This window comes from Chelonia mydas, chromosome 2, assembly GCF_015237465.2.
Source record: "Chelonia mydas isolate rCheMyd1 chromosome 2, rCheMyd1.pri.v2, whole genome shotgun sequence".
NCBI lineage: Eukaryota > Metazoa > Chordata > Testudines > Cheloniidae > Chelonia > Chelonia mydas.
Window position 1 is genome coordinate 105,921,123 of NC_057850.1, and position 20,104 is coordinate 105,941,226.

The 20,104-nt window shown below is 41.6% G+C and overlaps 1 protein-coding gene across 4 annotated transcripts in view; it reads left to right on the top strand.

Annotated features, from left to right (window-relative positions):
- The first annotated feature begins 766 nt into the window (after nucleotides 1–766).
- MBOAT1 (membrane bound O-acyltransferase domain containing 1) overlaps nucleotides 767–20,104 on the top strand; it is an 80,439-nt gene continuing 61,101 nt past the window's right edge. Inside the window, exon 1 of one of the 4 annotated variants that reach the window (XM_007054894.4) lies at nucleotides 767–1,139. In XM_007054894.4, coding sequence (XP_007054956.1) covers nucleotides 1,050–1,139 — 90 coding nt within the window. In that variant the 5' untranslated portion in view covers nucleotides 767–1,049. The remainder of the gene's footprint in view (nucleotides 1,140–20,104) is intronic. The other 3 variants (XM_037893062.2, XM_043540058.1, XM_027817267.3) reach the window with 3 other exon arrangements.

A 20,104-nucleotide genomic window follows, 5' to 3' on the forward strand; every position in this document is an offset into this window, starting at 1 on the left:
AAAATGGAATCCCTTGGCATTTTTTGTACAATTTCCCATCCTGAAAGACTACTCTTCAGCCGTATATACCTAAATTGTGTGACAGTTTCTACAGGTCCCATATTCCCTAGGGATTTTTGCCAGACACAAACCTGGGCAGCTGCAAGGTGAGCATTTACCCTTCAAGAGAAGAAAAGAGAACTGTACGAACAGCTTGAGACAATCTTATATGGCAGGGACACACCCCAGTGTTTTATTCTTGATAAAGTTGTGATGGGCATGATTAGTCCTAGAAAATGGTTTTTGGTTTTTTTTTAATGACTCGGTGTTTCACACTGGATGCGGGGCCGGGGGCATTAGATGCCAGTTTCCAAGTGAAGGGCACCCCTCGCTTCACCCCTCACCCGCTGCTCCAGGATCATTTTGCCGAGGTGCGGACCAGCTGCCCAGAGACGCCTGCCAGGCAGCCCCCGCTCTCAAAAGGCGTCTGTGTGGGGGGGCGGGAGTGTCTGTGCTTCCCCAGAGGCGGGCGCAGCCCCGCAGCAGTAAGCGGGGCGGCGGAGGTTACGTTTCAGCGGGCGGGGGAATGGGCAGGAGCCCGGCGAGTGTCCAGCGCCCAGGGGCTCCGCTCGCTTCCCGCGCAGCACCCAGCGGCCCCCGCTGCCCTCCGCGCGCTTCCACTGACTCCGGCTCCCGCCCGGCCCGGCCTCCGCCCAGCGCGCCGAGTGACTGGCGGCTCCGCCTATGGGCACGTCCCCGCTGGCTGCGGCTGGCTGGCGGGCGGGCGGCGGCGGGGTCTGGGCGCGAGCCAGCTCCCCCTCCGGCCCCGGGCGGTTGTCTTGAGGCTCCGCCCGGAGGATGCTGCTTCGGCCGCCGCCCAGTTCCCCCCGCCGAGTAGGAAGCGGGGAGCGGGCATCGCAACCAACCCGCGGCCGCCGGAGGGGCAGAGCCTAAGCGCCGCCGCCGCTGCATTGGCCGGGCGCACGTGTGTGTGTGAGCGGGGCTCCGGCCGGCCCCGGCGCGCTGCGGTGGCTAGGAGCGGAGGGAGGCCCAGGCGGGAGGGATGCAGGATGGCAGAGGCACCCGGCGTCCCCTACCGAACCACGGGCTCCACCTTGCTGCACCCGCTCAGCCAGCTCCTGGGCATCCCGCTGGACCAGGTAAAACCGACACAGATGACAGGGATCAGGGGTGCCCCAGCAAGGGGCCGGTTGTGCCGGGGGAACGGGAGGGAGAAGACGTCGGGAGGAACTAATAACCTTCAGTATGATGCGACGGGACTGGAGATCTGGGCTAGACAAGGCTTATTTTGCAAGCTTATATGTGTATCAGTACGTGTGTCAGACCACGCCGTACAAGAGTAATTTGCGACCTATTAGATACATTGCATGGGATATTTTACATAGGGCTCTGTATGTGAGAGAGGAGGTTTGCCACAGATCAGTTATTTCGTATGACATTTTGCAAAGGTGGTCTGTCTCGGTACCTCGAGAAACAAACCTATGCAAGGTCAAAGTGCACAGATCAGATAACTTGTAATAGACATATATGTTAAAAGACAGATAAGGTTAATTTGAAAGGGCAGCCAGAAGAGATCAGAAAGTCAAGAATCTTTGTGATTTTTTTTTTAAGAAAAAAGGAAAATGGGCACAAATGTGTACAGATTGTAGAGCAGACACTACTATTTTTCTCCACTTATGGCTTTAGATTCTGAAATTCAGTTTGTATATTAAAAGATATTTCTTGACCGTGCATAGAAACATACTTTTAAAACCCTGGCATAACCCGTGTAGACTTTGAGGAACTCAGAATGCTTTATTAGTTATAAATTACAACTATAATTATATAACATCAAATGTGTTAAAGGCATTTTACAGACAGCCTGAAGACAAAGTCCTTGCGCTGAAGATTTTACAGGGTAAATAAATATATACGAATGAAAGATGGGGATGCTGTGTAATAGAAAGCAAAGTGATCAAGCACTGAAGTTTAGCAGGTGTCTTGTTAGTTCCACAATTTTTGTTTATATTTAAAAATCAATTCTGTTATCTGTCTTATTAACACTTATTTGAGCTATTATTACTTAGGTAGCTATACATGGCTCTTTCCACTGTTCAGAGTCATAGTATTCTTTAGGGATTAATGCTGCTACAAGTAGTGATATTGAACTAAATAAGGGAAAGTTTAACACTTTTTTGGGGGATGGTGATGGTAGTATTTGCCTCATAGTCACTTAGCAGCTGGCTAACCAAAGCAGCTATTTGAATACATTTTGTGTCAGGGGACAGGGGTTGAGTGTTGTAGCTCATAAAATTGTAGCCAATTAATTCAGCTGTTGTTCCAGACTATACCTCCTTGGAAGGGAGATTAGGAAAAGGGACTTCCGTAATAACAAGGGACTGTTGATCCCCAAAATACCTGTGCTGAGATGTGTAATCAATTCTCAAAATAAAAAAAAATATTAGAAAAGCATCTTACAGGAATGCAAGAGTGTTCAGAACACTCATAGCATGATATATGTGGTTGTGCTATCACATGTTCATTTGTAGGCTCATTGTGAAATTGACCTCTAACAGAGAAAACATCGGTTGGTCTTTTCTCTTTATCATTTTTCAAGCATACACACACCTACTGCCCTTTCTGCATTCTTTCAGCAATGAGGAAGTTCAGCCTGGAAGTTTGCTATATCAGTAAACTGATGTGTTCAGTAGTTGAGATTGTGCTGTGAGATAAACCAAGGCAACGAAGATTTAGAGTAGGTGTTGAAATCAACAAAAACCAGGATATTAAGATTGACTTGTTCTCTTTTACTCATTCAGTAGCTATGCACCGTTTTGGCTATTGTTTTTTATAAATTAATAATAAAAAAGAAATTTTCAGCCCCTGCTCCCTTCCCCCTCAACTTAAACTCCTAAGGCTATACATGCAACTTTAAATTTGTGCATGCTTACAGATAATATGGGTTTTTTTTTTACTAAAAAATAATATTTTTAAAAGATTGGTATTTCTAGTATTTAGTAACTACAGAAAAAAACAGGTAAATTCTACCTGTAAACCTATCTGTGAACATATCTGCTAGTCCAGTCTGCTTACTTTAGAGGCAGGACAAAGAGTTTCTTTCTTTTTCTTCCTTTCTTATTTTTAAAGGTATTATGGGCTGGAAACATTTTAAAACAGTGTTAAAGGAACCATATACAAACACTACGTATTGGCCAGGTCGGCACACATCAGTGTACAGTACAAAGAGTATTAGACAGACTGACTGAAAAGTGAATAGCTTTCAAAAAAATATTCCTCCCTTCAGTGAAGATGACATAAAGACTATATTCTCTATGGACAAAATTCACCACTTATCCCCCTCATTGCCCAAAGCCTGAATGGTCATTGTTTAGGGAACTTTATAGGGACTGTAGTGGACATAATGAAACACACATACACACGAGAGGGAGTGGGGTAGCAGGTAGGGTGACCACAATTGTTGGATGGAAATAAGAGAAAAAACACATGAAAAATAAGGGACATCACTTTATTTCACACTATTTCCCTTAGCATATCATATACTTGTCTCTCAAGCGTATACTTTAGGGCAACAGAAAAATACAATGCAGTTATCATAAGCTTCAAATGAATGTGTAAAATGGTCAGTGTCCCTTTAAATAAGGAATTGGGTGGTCACCCTATCAGCTGTAATGAGAGGGGCTCGTGACAGTTATGAAAGCCCTGTGTTATAATTCCTCCAGAATTTTTCAGAAAGATTGGGGTGACGTGCCTTCCTCTTATGGAATCTGCTTAAATATTTCTGCAAGAAGACTGATTCATGGGACTCATAAGAATACTTCTAAGATCTGATTTTTTTTTTTTTTTTTTTTTTTGCCTTTGGAATGCACCAGCTTGTGCCAAGTGTCAAAGATTTTCAGATTTCCCTGAGGTAGGACGTGCCCAGAGCTCCCCACAAGAGCTTTACGCACCTAGCCTCACTTCAAATGACATAGATTAAGCTCTGTGCAAGTGTCAATATAGATAGGAACAAAATGCAAACACTTCCAACCTTTGTGCTAAATATAAGCTTGTTTGCCAGGTGGTGTTGCCTTCTTCCTTTGCTGGGGGAGAGGGTTTTTGTTTAAAAGAAAAAATAAATATGGATTGTTCAGTTTTTAATCCCTTTTTTATGCAGAACTTGCCTCTCTGGCTAAAAGAATATAGCGTTTATTATAAATCGTACGTATAAAGGGAAACATCTTGTGGGAATCCTTTATTAAAATATTCATGGTCCCTCCATGGCTTCTAAATCAGGCTCTTGCCTGCTATAAGGGAAATTAACTTTGTGTGTCCTGTAGTCTACATGCATCTGTGGCTATGGGTTCAGTGCAGATCTTGAAATCTGTCCACACCCATCTTGCTCCCCTAGTGCCTGTCTGGAGCTCAGCATTGCTACTAAAAAGGGCTCTGGGAGTACCCTGCATGCCTGCTGTGCATCCACCCACCAGAGCACAATGGAATTGTGATAGTTTCTTTATATTGCGGCTCTTCCCTGGCCCATCTGCCTCTGGGAGAATTTCACCCTGTGATAAATGCCAGCACCACAAGCTGAGCTGGGGATGTGAAAATCAAGCTGTATGTGTTTGTTTTCTAACTTTCACATGACTCGTAATAAAGATTCTGCAGTCTGCCCTCAGCTGGCCATTCTGTTGATGAAGCCTGAGTTAGAGTAGAATCTGGCAGGTTCTGTCGTAGCTGTATTGGCTCTGCTGTAACAACAATAGGGGAAAAATGTATGTAGGTAAAATAATCATCTTGAACAAGTGCGTGGAGCATATATGTAGAGTAAGAGAATGACATTTTTACATAGTTTTTTTCCTCCTTTTTAAAAATGAAAAGATGAATTATGTTTCAAAATAATGCAGAGTTCTAAAGAGCATCTAATTAGTCAACACATCTAGAAATTATACAGTACTAAAACTATTACTGACCAAACATTATATTAATATGAGATGCTAGCAAGGTTTGCTGGTTTACATACGTAATAAAGAGTTGCCATGTCTCCACATAAATGGTATATATTCTTTTTTTACTTGTAAGTTTCCATTAGATAACATATCCTTGTATTTAACAAACCTTTCATTAATTGGAGCATGATTCTGTGGCAGTACTTCTTTAGCTGCAAGAGTACCAGATGCAAAAGGGGATAAAAATAATACAGTGTTTAGGACATCATTATAGCCAGTAAAGCAAGCCTTGAATAGCTGATTTCTGTTTTAAAAATATTGGATCACCACAATATACACCTCCAGTAATATCAGGCAAAAGAACACTTCCACCTGATATGCTCAAAGTCACCAGTTCTACCACAGCCCCTCAGTGTAAATCTGAGTCAGATACAGCAAATTAAAGAGCAGACTTGGAGTAATAGAAATCTTTTAGACAATTTTAAATTATAAAAGTAGATGTGCTTAACTGCACTGTACAAGTATGTTAAATGTATGTCTGCAAGGACTTGACTGTGTATTTTTATCCATGTACAATGCCTAACCCATGTACAAATGTTACAAATACAAACAAAAGATAAATATCTTCATTAGAAAAAATGAGGAGTCCTTGGACTCCTTGTTTTTGCTGATACAGACTAACACGGCTACCACTCTGAAATTAGAAAAACGTTACCACTCAAGGCTCCTTCACAGTATAGTCTATTTGATAACCCAAATTCCCTTTTCAGCAGCCCCCTCCACCCACCATAAATGCCCATCTCAAAACCTCAGTTTAATCCTCCCTGGTGAGCCTTTTAGCATGCCCCCAACTTAGTCTGACAGTGCCTGGATTTGTTGACTTTTAGCAAAGTGAGTTACAGTGTAAAGGCCTCTTCAGAGAGAATGCACTCCCACAGCTTCCCCTCCCTTTTAAACCAGGGGCCTTTTAGCTTGAGTACCTCCATTGTCTGCAATTTCTGTGATATCACAAGGGAAGCAAGATGATCTTTCAGCCAGAGTTCAAACGGTTTCAGGATTTGACTGTGTCCCTTTATCTATGGCAGTGTTTCCCAAACTTGGGATGCCGCTTGTTCAGGGAAAGCCCCTGGCAGGCAGGGCTGGTTTGTTTACCTGCCGCGTCTGCAGATTTGGCCGATCGTGGCTCCCACTGGCCGCGGTTTGCCGCTGCAGGCCAATGGGAGCTGCGGGAAGCAGCACGGGCCGAGGGACAAACTGGGATAACATGATTTTGGTAATTAATTGATCTTTAAATATTCATGGTAAATAGGCCTAATGGCCTGTGATGGGATGTTAGATGGGGTGGGATCTGAGTTACCCAGGAAAGAATTTTCTGTAGTATCTGGCTGGTGAATCTTGCCCATATGCTCAGGGTTTAGTTGATCACCATATTTGGGGTAGGGAAGGAATTTTCCTCCAGGGCAGATTGGAAGAGGCCCTGGAGGTTTTTCGCCTTCCTCTGTAGCATGGGGCACGGGGTCACTTGCTGGAGGATTCTCTGCTCCTTGAAGTCTTTAAACTACGATTTGAGGACTTCAGTAGCTCAGACATAGGTGAGAGGTTTTTCGCAGGAGTGGGTGGTGAGATTCTGTGGCCTGCGTTGTGCAGGAGGTTGGACTAGATGATCATAATGGTCCCTTCTGACCTTAGTATCTATGAATGATTGACGTTTTCTATGTGTGTTATACATGGTTATTAACACACCTATTTTTTACTTGAATTCATTCACTGCAGCTGGACTTCATGTTTGTGTCTTGGCAGCAGTTTAAATGGAACATTCACTCAAATGATTACAGGCCAAGTACACTTTCATCTAGGTCTCTGAACAAAATGTATTGGGGACATCTTCCTGACAGTGATTTGAATGGCTTTTCCACTAAAACTGCTTAGGCATCAGTTGTGAGGAGGATGTATGTTAGAGATTTTCCATTTGGATAAAGTATAAATCATCCTAAACTTTGGTCTCAAATGTAATACCAAATCTTTGTGGAAGCTCAGAAAACTTCAGTTAAATCTGTAGCTATCTGTTTTCAGTTTTGCCTCTATTCTTCCTGGTTCTTGCCAGGACTAGAAGAGAGTGAGCTGAATTATCATCCACAAGCCTGTTTATGTGACATTTGTAGCCCAGCTTTTGAAAAGGTCTAAGAGACCAGGTAAGAATCAGGTCTAAGAGACCGGGTAAGATTCTTTTGTAAGTTTGTTGAAATTCAAGCTGAACTGTCCATATTTTGAGGTTCATCGGTCACTAATTTGTTTAGATTTTTCTTCCAGGCTGTGTAGCATAGAGCAGAATGAAATGAATCCTGCCTTAATACCATGGAATGGACTAGATGACCCACTAGAGATTCTTTTTGCCTAAATGAATCTAAAATAATCTTAATTGGGATGCTGTGTATCATAACAAGGAGTAAATCGAGAAAAATGCAACAATTTATTACTGATCAAATTAACTGAGTTTAGGACTCTAGTCTTGTTGTAGGAGGGTTGTTCCCAGGATATTAGACAGACAAGGTAGATGAGGGAATATCTTTTATTGGTCCAACTTCTGTTGGAGAAAAGAGACAAGCTGAAGAAGAGCTCTGTGTAGCTTGAAAGCTTCTCTCTTTCACCAACAAAAGTTGGTCCAATAAAAATTGTCTCACCCACCTTGTGTCTTTAGAATCCTAAACAGACAAGGATTTTTGACAGAGAAGGAAGTGAGGTAGTAGATGACTTTAACCTGAAACATACAACTACATTTTGTGGCTAGAAATTAAATTTTTGTAATGGGTGCAAGTGGGAATGAGATGACCCACACACAAATTTTAATGCTGTTTTTTTTAATACAGGAATAATTGTTAATGTCTGTCCTGAACTGTTACATTTCATTTAATTCTTTAATGTGCTGCACTCTGAAAATGAAAACTTGATTTGTTATTTTGAATAGCAGTAGCACTGTTAGATTTTAGGATAAAAATCAATGATTAAAAAAATCAGATTTTTTTAATTTAAATCGGATTTTTTTGATAAAATGCTTTTTGAGGAAAAATCCTATCTAAAGATAGTTAATATTAATGATTAACTTGTTGAATTGGAGATAGTTCACCTTCCAATGACTTCATAAATACCTGCTTCACTTACATTTGGTAAATGAAATAACCAAACAATCATTCATTTTCTGATATAGCTGTAAAACTAGTCTGAAAAGTTTTCAAAATAAATCACTGTTTAAAAATGTATAGTGTGTATCTTCTAAAAATGAAACCTACATCTATCTCTGAGTTGTGAAGAATAGGTATTAAGGTTATAACAACCAACAAGAATGGACTTTTATGTAGAAAACCATGATTAAATAGAGTCTTCCTGACTAGTGATTTAAATCAATTTGATTTAAATCAAATCCACCCTGTTAGATTTATTGCCTCATTGCAAGACTCACACTGAACTGGCTATAGAAAAGTTGTCTGATATTCAGTTATTTGAGGAACAGTGTGTGCTAATGTAATCTAAAGACTGTATCGTGCATGTATATTCACAGAGGGGTACAGCTAAGCATTCATGGGACAACTTTAACTTTGCTAGCTTTTGGTGCTATTTTAATGTAGTTAAAATGGAAGTATTGTTTAATTGTTTATATGATGCCATAGAGGTATATAACATTTTACAGGAAGAATGAGGCTATGTTCCCTGCCATGGACTGAGGTTACCACCTGAGCATTATTCCCTATGCAGGCCAATATAATCCTCTGTAATGTTATAAAATGTTATACAGAAGACTAGAAGCCTTTAAAAATAAATGCCTGTGGAAGATTCTGGGCATTTGTTGGAAAGATTTAATCATCATCAAAGAGATACAAAAAATCACCAGCTAGAAACTCATTTCCACCAGAATCAGAGACAAAAGGTGGATTTATTTGAGCTACGTATTCTGTATGCCAACACACAGGATATGTCTATGCAATTAAAAACCCACGGCTGGCCTGTGCCAGCTGATGCGCTTGCAGGGCTGAGGCTAAGGGGCTCTTTAATTGCGGTGTAAACATTCAGGCTTGAGCTGGAGCCTGGGCTCTGGGACCCTCCCTCCTCATGGGGTCCCAGAGCCTCGGCGCTCTAGTCCGAGCCCAGCTGTCTACACAGCAATTAAACTGCCCCTTAGCCTCAGCCCTGTGAGCCCGTCAGCTTGCAGAGGCCAGCCAAGGGTGTCTAATTGCAGTGTAGACATATTAACAGATTCCTGCATGAAGCTGTCAAGTGGAAACCCAACTGGTGTGAGGAAACAAAGGCATCTAAGAGAAACCTTCAGAAGAGCTCTTATCAGGGAGGGCATAACAGTCAATATCAACACCGTAGAGGTGATGAAAACAGCAGCAAATGACAGAGAGGAATGGAAGAGACTAATTTCCACTCTGTGCACCAATATCAGTTTGAGAAGGATGTAATAATAATAATAATAATAAGGTAATAGTGTTACAAACTTCTCTCTGGCTTAGAAATATGTGCCCCATCTCTACATTGTTCTCATTCAGATGGCGATTTCGGCCTCAGAGTTCTTAGCATCTTGATATTATGCAAGTAAATATTTCTACATCTCCTTGTTAACTGAAAACAAAGTTTTTGTCCTGATAAATTTTCCATTTGGCAGGGGACAAAATTGCAGTTGGGAAACAGCCTCTCATAAATTTTCCTACTTTGTGCACTTTCCTTTCCTTCTCATTTGTATTATATAAGATCTGGAAAAATAAACGTTAGGAATTTTATATAGAATTTCCTGAAGTCTTCTCTCTACGTTAATCATAGTGGGACTGATTCACCAGTGCAAAGTAGCCCCAAAGCCACTCTACAGCCTACTTCAGTCTAGGGGCCTCTGTGACAAGCACAGTGCTGTCTATACCTTCCCTGCTCCCCACTCCACTTCCACAGGAGATGCCAATACTGGGGACTTGTTGGGTGCAGGAAGAGGCCTGGTTGTGGCTTTTCTATGCTCCTAATCCCCAGGTTCCGCAAGACCCATATGGATGGGCAGCTCTCAGGATAGCATAGCCAAACTGGCTCCCAGTAGTCCCAGGATAAAGGAGGTGCAAGTCTGGTCCTGCGCCAGGGTCTCCACCAGTGCAGCGATGACTCTAGCCCTCCATCCTTATCTAAAATGACAAAATCAGCTGCAAGGTACAAACTTGATGTCAACAGACTAGATTTTCTTTTGGAACTGAAAGCCTATTCAATGTCTAATGTACCATATGATCTAATCGCTTTTAAAATTACTGGAAACTATTTACATGCAAAGCTTTCTAGATCCCTTTCTCCTTGCCCAGCTAGTCTATCAAGCGTACTTAAATTGTAAGAGCATGCTTAACATTCTAGAAGTTCAATTATATTCTGGCACGAAAGCTGCCATTGTCCTTCAGTAACGCCTCTGACATTCATTTAGCTCTTTCTTCAGAATATTTCACTGGCTGATCTTTCACTTTACTTCTGTCAACCTGGTGGATTTCAGTCTCTCTTCTGTAAATTGTTTCACTTGGTCCACACATCTTGTGCAATTTACTGTCAATTTGCAGGGTCACTTTGAAAAATGACTACAGGGAAATCTCTTGATCAGATGTTTCCTGCCCCAGAGCAAGAGGGCATCCAGTCATGCTCTTCTAATCTATTGATGATCTTAGTTTGAAAAATTCTGTTTCTGTAATCCTTGCTTTTGTGGCTTAGGACATTTTTAAACTGCTCTGCAATCACATAGGTGAAGTGTGAAGCAAAAATGAAGGCACAAAAAACTGAATTTCCCACTTCTGAGCTACAAGGACAAACTCAAACTTTAAAAGAAAACTTTTTTTTACTTTTTTCCTCACTTGAAATATGTTGTGCCCTTACTAGAGCTAGGTGGGGAAATGGTTTTCTTATCCTACAAGAATTTTCAAAATTTTAAAATATTTTTTCCATCCTAAATTGGGATGAAAATTTGAGATCTCAAACATCTACATGACACAAAAATCCAAAACTTTGTTTTGTGTTGGGTCAATAGAAACGTTAGAAAATATTTTGATTTTGACCTTTAAACATTTGTTTAAATTTTTTTCAGTATAAACTAACTTAAATTTCAAAATAAAAAGTAATTTCAAAGAGAAAAATATTGACATTTTGAAAATGTCAATATAGGGTGTTTTGACAATTTCAAAACTTTGTTCATAAATTTTTTGCATCAGGAAAGTTACCTTTTCCTTAAATAGTTTCAGTTTCAACTAATTGGCAATTTCCAATTAGAAAACATTTAGCTGAAAAACTAGCTCTAGTCCTTAGTTTGCTTGATTTGCTGGAGGAGCCCTGAGTTGGTTGATCAGAATGTCTATATATAGCGTGACCATCACCACACATTTAGGCACCAAACATAGAAACTATAAAAAGCATGGTTGCTGTTCTGAATCAGACTGTTCTCTCCAGTCTTCACTCAGTTACATCAAAGATCTGTGGGTTGTTGTGGAGGAAGACATCTTGGGGTGGGTGGAGAGAGAAACTCACTGGCCATATTATTTCTTCCTGCTTGAGGGAGGCCTGTGCAGTTATCTTTCGTTCGGCTTTCTCTCTTTTAGGGCCCATAGACATATCCTAGCTTCCAGTGGCTGGAAACTCCAGAGCAAGGGACCTCTGCTGAAAATGCTCCGCTCCTTGTTCCGAAGTTTTACTAGGGGCTTCGTGACCCACGATGCCCTTGTGTATTACAGTTCTTACGTGTGGTATGAAAAAAGAGAGAGACCCTGAACCCTATTGCGGGCTTTGACTATAGAGTTCCATTTTAAATGTAACCCTGTCCTCCATATCTGCATTTTTCACTGAATTCCTGTGTTTAGCCCATTTTTACATCTGGGTTGCCTGAGATCTTAAACAGCTTTAAAGAATTCTTAGCGAGAGAATGAAACTTTTTACATTGAAAGCCATATGTGAAGGCTTGTAGCTTTGTGACATCATAATGGATTATTTTTCTAGTGAGTCTTTATTTTCTTCCCGGAAAACACTCTCTTGTATTCTTTGTATCCCAGACCAGACATTCAGGCCACTCTCCCTTTTTCTGAGGAGGGTTGCTGATTTCCTCTTGGGCCAGTCAAACCTGCTTTAATTGCTGGGGAGAGAGGGTTTCTGACGTGTGAAATAAAGTGCTCCTTGTCCCCTGGGAATGAGCCTCAGTAGCATTTCCAGGTCTCGGTGAAACTGAGCACTGTACTGCCTGCCAGCGTGGCAGGCTTCTTAGTGAAGGGGGTGTTTTTATATGAGCAGAAATACAATTGCTGAAATGGAAATTGAGGAATCTGGATTAATGATCTAACAAAACTGGTTTGGAGTTGTTTCAGTGTTTGGCTTAAACACAAAATATTAAAAGTAGCTAATTCAGGCCCAGAAAGGAACTTCAACCACTGGTTGTGTACATTTTCCGTGCGCTGCATGTCCAAGACCCATGATGAAAGCTCTAATCGGACCTGAGCTCTTTTTTCCGTTCTCTTGTCCAAGGCTGTGTTTGGCATTGGTGTGTACATAGGATAGCAATGTGGAAGATGTAGGGAGGTATGAAAGTGGACATTTTTTAAGAACCATTTTTAATACAACTTCCATGAATTGACATTCATATATATCTTTTCCACTGTACTTAAAAAAAATTTTTTTAGACAGATGTGGTTAATGATTAGTTTAAATCTTCTCAGATAACTGTACTTTTAAAGAGTAGTTCCCCTCCCCCTGTTATGTGTCCCCCCATTATGGACACAAGGAGTGTTAAAGAATAGCTCAATGCTGACTTTCTTTATCTTTCACGTACATACTATTTCTTATCACTAGCCTGTTGAGGCTGGTAGTAAGCATTCACACCAAGTCTGAGGAGCTGTGATTCATCGATCGGGATTATATGTTACCACCACTGTTTTTCCTCCCTGCAACTCCCATTGGTACTGCAGCTTCTCACTTTATTAAATTATCTTACCTTTACATAGCACTTTTCATTCTGAAGAGTCTTTCAAAATGCTCTGCAAACTGCATTAAATGCAAAAACTGTACACTAATGTAGCAGTAGGGATGAGAAAATTGGATGCAGAAAAGTCGGGTGATTTGGAAATTGAAGGGCCTAGTCTTCAAGGGAAGCCTCCATTTTTGATAGCAGAGTTTTTGAACTCACAATGAATTGGGGGCACTATTATTCACCTACAACTCATTCATGCTTTTTTCTCATAATTCTCTGCTGGCTAAATTGGGACCACTGATTTGAAAATCTGGCCTAATATTCGTACAACAACATTAACTTGGCCACACTATACTCAATGTTTACTTTGTACTTTTAACAGTCTAAGCAATATATTAACATTTAGTCATATTCCCTACCTACACTGTTAACTTTAATAGGCTTCCAAGAGATTAAATAATTTGTGGGGTTTTTATTTAAATGTAACCTTTTTACGCTTTTTTTCCACTGTGGGCCCTACTTCCTGCTTGCAGACCCGTGATGTAGGAAGGAAGTAGGGTTAGTAGTTCAGGGGAAAAAAAGGACACTTGAAAGGATCACTCATGCAACAAGTAAATGCAAATAGCAGACAGACATAAGACAAAGGGTAAGAAGAATGGGTCCAACATAGAAGGAAACTGGTCAAGGTGAGGATTAGGCATGTCTCAATGATATTATTTTTATATCTGTTTAGCCATGCATGGTCACACATACATATGTAGTATTTGAAAACACTTAAACACATGGAGACTATCCCCAGTTGCTTTATAACAACGCCTTTGTTAGCTAATTTCTTATAGGCATCACAAAAGATGTGGGATTTCCAGAGCATTTTGGGTGAGGAGAGAGTGGTGGTTTTGCTGATCAGCTCAGGAAAGACATTCCATTCTGAAGGAGCAGCTGAATTCTTCTTCATGTAGTTGGGAGTATTTGGTTCAGCAAGTCAAGATGTAATAATTAAACCAAACAGAGCTGTAACTGGTACACAAGGTTTGATCCTTGATTTGCATCCTTGTTCTTTACATTCTGAGAGAGTTTTTTCCAGTCAGCTGTGAAAACAGTATTATTATTCAGAAGGTGATATTTTTGCTAGCTGTCACTGTTTTCTTCAGAAGTGTCAGTTAAAAGATGACAATAATTGATATCCTGTTTTGTATTTTTTAAATTTCATTTTTATGGCAATCAACGTAAACCAAAAGAGGAACAATTACATGGGAAACTTTTTTTTTACTTAACCATAGAAAGAAAGATTGAAAGGATTGGGATTGTTACTTTAGAAGGGGGACTAATGAAAGGGGACAGGATGAAAGTATATAAAATAATGAATGGTGTAGAAAAGGTAGACCAGGAACTTCTGTTCTTCCTGTCTGATAACACAAGAATGTGGGGATATTTAATGAAATTGAAAGGTTGTGAATTCAATCATGGTAAAAGGAAGTACTTTTTCCACACAACACTCCATTAGAATGTGGAACTCATTTCCACAGGATGTCACTGAGGCTAAGGACTTATCCGGATTCAAAGAGGGATAACAAGACCATCCAGTTATACTAGCTAATGCTAAAAAAAAAAAAAAGAGTATTGGGAAGGACATAAAACTTCATATTGGTGATTAGGTTGAGACCTTAATGAAGGGCTGATTATTTCTTGCACCTTCCCCTGAAGCTTCTCGTGCTGGTCACTGTTGGAGACAGGATATTGGACCATGAGTCCGATCCAGTATGGCAGCTCTTATGTTCTTACAGTGGCTATTTCTGTGTACCTTCTAGTAAGGTCACATCCCTCACAGTAGGATGATCTTTGCTGCTTCATCTGATTTTTATATATATATATTGCTTTCTGGCTGTGTGGGAGACTATTGATTGCTGATTGCAGGATGGGCGGCTCAAGTTCAAAGTTCATCTAGATCAGTCTAGTTCTCAGCTACTTTGTGCCATTGGAATGGCCCAGAGCAGCCAGAGTGAACCCAAAAATTTGGCTTATCATCCTGGAGCTAGAAGCAGGAACTTCTCAAATTCCTGTCTCCACCTGATGACAAAAACCTATTCTACCAGTTATACAATCAGCTCAGACTGATTTTAGGGATGGTAGGAAAAACTGAAGTAGCGGCCCAAATCTATACTTATGTTAGCCTTTCAGCAATGGCAAACTTTTGTCCATGTTATTTTAGGGCTCTTTTAAAAGATTCCTATACTGTAGATCAAAACTGAATTATTCCATTAAAAGGAATTTTTGTCATAACTGGATGGTATTGGTCAAAAGCAGGGATTGGCAACCTTTGGCACGCGGCCTGTCAGGGAAATCCGCCGGCAGGCCGGGCCGGTTTGTTTACCTGCTGCGTCCGCAGGTTCGGCCAATTGCAGCTCCCACGGACCGCGGTTCGCAGTTCCAGGCCAATGACGGCTGCAGGAAGCGGCGTGGGCCGAGGGATGTGCTGGCCGCTGTGTCCCACAGCCTTCGTTGGCCTGGAATGGCGAACCACGGCCAGTGGGAGCTGCAGTCGGCCGAACCTGCAGATGCTGCAGGTAAACAAACTGTCCTGGCCCGCTAGTGGGTTTCCCTGACAGGCCGTGTGCCAAAGGTTGCCGATCCCTGGTCTAAAGCCTTATTATACAAGGAAACACAGAGAGAATTCAAGTTGGCAACCCAAGTATTTAGAAAGGAGATGTCCCAGCTCTTCTAAAGCATATTTTTATGACTGTGGATAAGACTTATTTGAAGGAAACATTAAAATCATTCATGCAACTTAAAGCATAACAAACTCCTCTCCCAATACTTTTTTCTCTCCAATATGTTCAAATTTGATATAGTTTGAGGAAAGAAGTGGAAAGGTACAGTTCTGAGTTTGTGATGTTAAATCCTAATACTACCTTCAACATTTTCTCTTTCTGAAATATAGACTCAGACTGCCCTTCTCTTAGTACATATGTTGTTGGTGTGTTCATGGCAGGACAGGTTGTTTTTATTCAATGGTTAAGAGTGGTCACTTTAAAAGTACTCCTAAAACTTAAGGGTTATCTTCTACTCTTCAATAGTCATGAAATAGAAAATGAGATTGGTTCATATACAAAGGAAAAGAGAGCATAGCTTCTTCTATATCTGGATAAACATGGCAAAGATAATGTCCCCCTTGAAAAAGTACACTACTGCACTAAAGGCAAAGACCTACACCTTTGTTTGTTTTTGATATTTTTTACTGATATGGCAATTTTTAATTTGACAAGTACAATGTCTGGGTTGTAACCTTCAAGCTATGCCATATTACAAATAAAAAGTACAGAGTATTGTTTTTAGGGAGGCAGTGTGATCTAGTAGGTAGAGCACTGGACTGGGACTTGGGAGACCTGGATTCTATTCCTGGCTTGGCCACTGGCCTGCTGTGTGTTGGTTCATGTCCCGGTGCCTCAGTTTCCTTATCTGCAAAATGGGGATCATGATACTTACCGCCTTTGAGTTCTACCGATTGAAAATATTAGACAAGAGCTAGGTGGTGTTGTTATTTATTATAAATCAGTGCCTGTGCTGTATTGTGATTCAATGGATAATCAAGGTGCAAACATATTTTTAAAGTAGTCAAAGAAATGAAAAGCAAAATAATCCCTTTCCTTCAAATTTAGAGTATAAAATGTGGATTTCTAAGTTGTTTTCTTCATGCTGTTGCACTCCAACAGCTTCTGATTATTGCTCATGATGTGTGTTTTCCTGTTTTTCTCTATGATTTTGGTTACTAAGTTTGAAACCAGAAAAGAGTGTGGATTTTTTCTTTGCCTAAACAACAACAACATCTTTTTGTGTAAGATTCTACAAATAATTTAAGACAAGATTTTTCAAAAGCAACTCATAATTCTGAGATGGGCAACTTGAGATACATAAAAGAGGCCTAGCTTTCAGAAAGAGCTGAGCACCTGCCTGTGAAAGTCCGGTTATTTTTAGGTGTATCAGGTTGGGCACCCAAAAGTGGAGGAACCCTAGTCACTTCTGAAATTCTTTTCTTCTATTTTTTTTTTTTAAGCCTTTCTTTTTTTGTCCTATTTTTTTGGTAGAATGGTGGATTGTAAATGTGTTTATAGTTATTAACTGAATTTAGCTCAGGAATCTTAGGCCTGGTCTACACTAGGGGCAGGGATCGACCTAAGATACGTAACTTCAGCTGCGAGAATAGTGTAGCTGAAGTCGACGTATCTTAGGTCGACTTACCTCACGTCCTCACGGCGTGGGGTCGACTGCCACTGCTCCCCCGTCGATTCTGCTTCTGCCTCTCGCTGCAGTGGAGTACAGGAGTCGATGGCAGAGCGATTGGGGATCGATTTATCGTGTCTACACTAGACATGATAAATTGATCCCCGATAGATCGATCGCTACCTGCCGATCTGCCGGGTAGTGTAGATGTACCTTAAGATGGGCCAAGATCTAGAGTAAACTGCTGTAAAGTCTGAGTGTGCCCAGAAAAGAAAGGTATGCTGCTGGCAATGTCAGATCATGAGCAGAAATAGGAAAGAAAAAAAAAAACCAAACAACCCCAACCACAACAGGATATTGCAGATGTTCACATCTTCTGTAGTGGTTTCTTTTTTGCTATGGTACTAAAGGAGTTTAAAAAAAAATAGTTAAACTGGTACATAAGTAAACTCTGGTGCATAAGTAAAATATAAACAAAGATGTATCATTTTAAGTGCAGTAGCAAGATAATTTTATCCTTAAGCCAGAGGACAACAGGAAAGGGTAATATTTTAAGACCCTGGATGCTCTATCCAGCACTTCTGTAGACATTTGCTTGACATTGGCAGTTATGACTGACATCTGATGCTGACTAATTCTGAACAGTCACCATCACATTGGAAGCATGAAACAAAGCTATGGCTGCTAGGATATGTAAGAGGCCCTTCAAAAGAGGGTTAAACTATTGAGAGAGAAGCTTGCACTCAGGACTTGGAAAAATTAACTTGCCAATGGTGAGCAGGCGGCTTTCTTTAGTGAGCGTGAGGGTCTGCACCATCAATTTAGGGATAATTTAAGCTTCCGTTATTAAAAAAAGTTACTAGCCCTTATGTTTGCCAAGATAACCTTCCAAATGTTAACTGATGTATGACGTTTGGAGTTTGCATGCCAGACACGTCAGGTGCCTCTGCTCTTAGCTTTGCCATGTGCAGCAGAGGGAAATTAATAAGTCTGACGTTAGTTTTACTGCTGCTTTTCAGCATTTTGAAGGCCTCATTGAAACTGCCAAGATTCACTTGTTTCCCATTGCTACTTTGGGAAGGCTCTAATCAGCAGCAAAGGTATGTACTAGAATTATGAGGGTGGAACAGAATCACAAGACCCTGGCAGAAATACCAATACCCCTTCCCTTTCTTACACCTGTGGCTGGATGGCGGCATTCCTTACTAGAATGTTATCTCTGGCCCTTTCTGGAGGCTCCTCCATACCCTTGTGTCCATATCTGCTTCTAGCTAGAAGCTTTCTCTCTGAGGCTAGAAAGGTGTTTGGTAAAATTTTAATCCCTGTTTTCAAGAATGTTCTTCTTTGTGGAATATTTCTGAATCAGCCTTTAAAATTCAATTATAAACCATTGTTTAAGAGAGTTCTCCTCCTCTGCTTCTTCCATAAACTCTGTTGATTTGTGTCTTTGGGGGAGTAAGACTATTGAAACGGTGGAGAGAACAGGAAGGCTAGAGGTTTACCAAAGCCTTCTCATTGCAGATGCAGGAAGTTGATCATGTAGACTACACCCACCAGATCAGAACATTTTAAAACACATGACAAAGCTGTCTTGGATAAGATTTTCAGAAGTGACTAGTGATTTTGGTTCCTCAATTTTTGGGTGCCCTTTTAGATACCTTAAATGGGCCTGATTTTTAGAAAGCGCAAAGTACCAGCCTCTGAAAAATCAGGCCCCTTTAAGGTATCTCAGTTTGAGTACCCCAAATTGAGACACCCCAAATCACCAGTCACTTCTGAAAATCTTTGCTCTCACACTTTAGTTGAAGCAATATGCTGCAGAATGTGGCTCCTTCCCTTGCTTCTGTTAATGCTCACACACATGCAGTGTGTTATAACCTTCCTTGAGTGTAGCCCTCTTGAGCCCTTTAAAATGTGTTCTAAGCAGCTAACTCTTGCAACGTTCTCCTTGATGTTTTAAGTAATTAAAAGCCATCATTTTTCTGATTGATGTACTGTGACCAAGGTTTGAAAACAACAACAGCCAAAGTTAGATTCACAAATCCATATTTACTAGCCTTACCACATCTCAGAGATTTATTTTTCATCAAATAACTTTCTTTCCAGAATGGTGTGCTTACATTTTACACAGTGACAACAGCTTCATCATTTTAGGTCATTTACACAGTTTAGAGCAGGGGTGGGCAAACTTTTTGGCCCGAGGGCCACATCTCGGTATGGAAATTGTATGTCAGGCCATGAATACTCACAAAATTGGGGTTGGGGTGCAGGAGGGGGCTGAGGGCTCTGGCTGGGCATGCAGGCTCCAGGGTGGGGCCAGAAATGAGGAGTTCAGGGTGCGGGAGGGGGCCCCGGGCTGGGACCGGGGTGCTGAGGGCTCTGGCTAAGGGTGTGGGCTCTGGGGTGGGGCTGGGGATGAGGGGTTTGGGGAGTAGGACGGTGCTCTGGGCTGGGACTGAGGGATTTGGAGTGTGGGAGGGGGATCAGGGGCTGGGGTAGGGGTTTGGGGTTCAGGGGGGGTGGATTAGGGGTGCAGGCTCCAGGCAGTGCTTACCTCAAGCGACTCCTGGAAGCAGCAGCATGTCTCCCCTCTGGCTCCTACATGGAGGCGTGGCTAGGCAGCTCTGCTGCGCGCTGCCCTGTTCACAGGCGCCACCCCTGCAGCTCCCATTGGCCGCAGCTCCCAGCCAATGGGAGCTGCAGGGGCAGCACTTGGGGCAGGGGCAGCATGCGGAGCCCCCTGGCCGCGCCTCCGCATAAGAGCCAGAAGGGGGACATGCCGCTGCTTCCAGGAGCCATGCGGAGCAGCCCCTGACCCTGCTCCCCAGCAGGAGCTCAAGGGCCAGATTAAAATGGCTGGCAGGCTGAATGCGGCCTTCGGGCCATAGTTTGCCCACCTCTGATTTAGAGCAACCTCTTGAATATGCTGCTTTTTCTACTGATCTCTCTGCTGTGTGCACATGTTGGCTGTTGCAGGGAGGATAATGAGTGTTGTTGTGTTGGG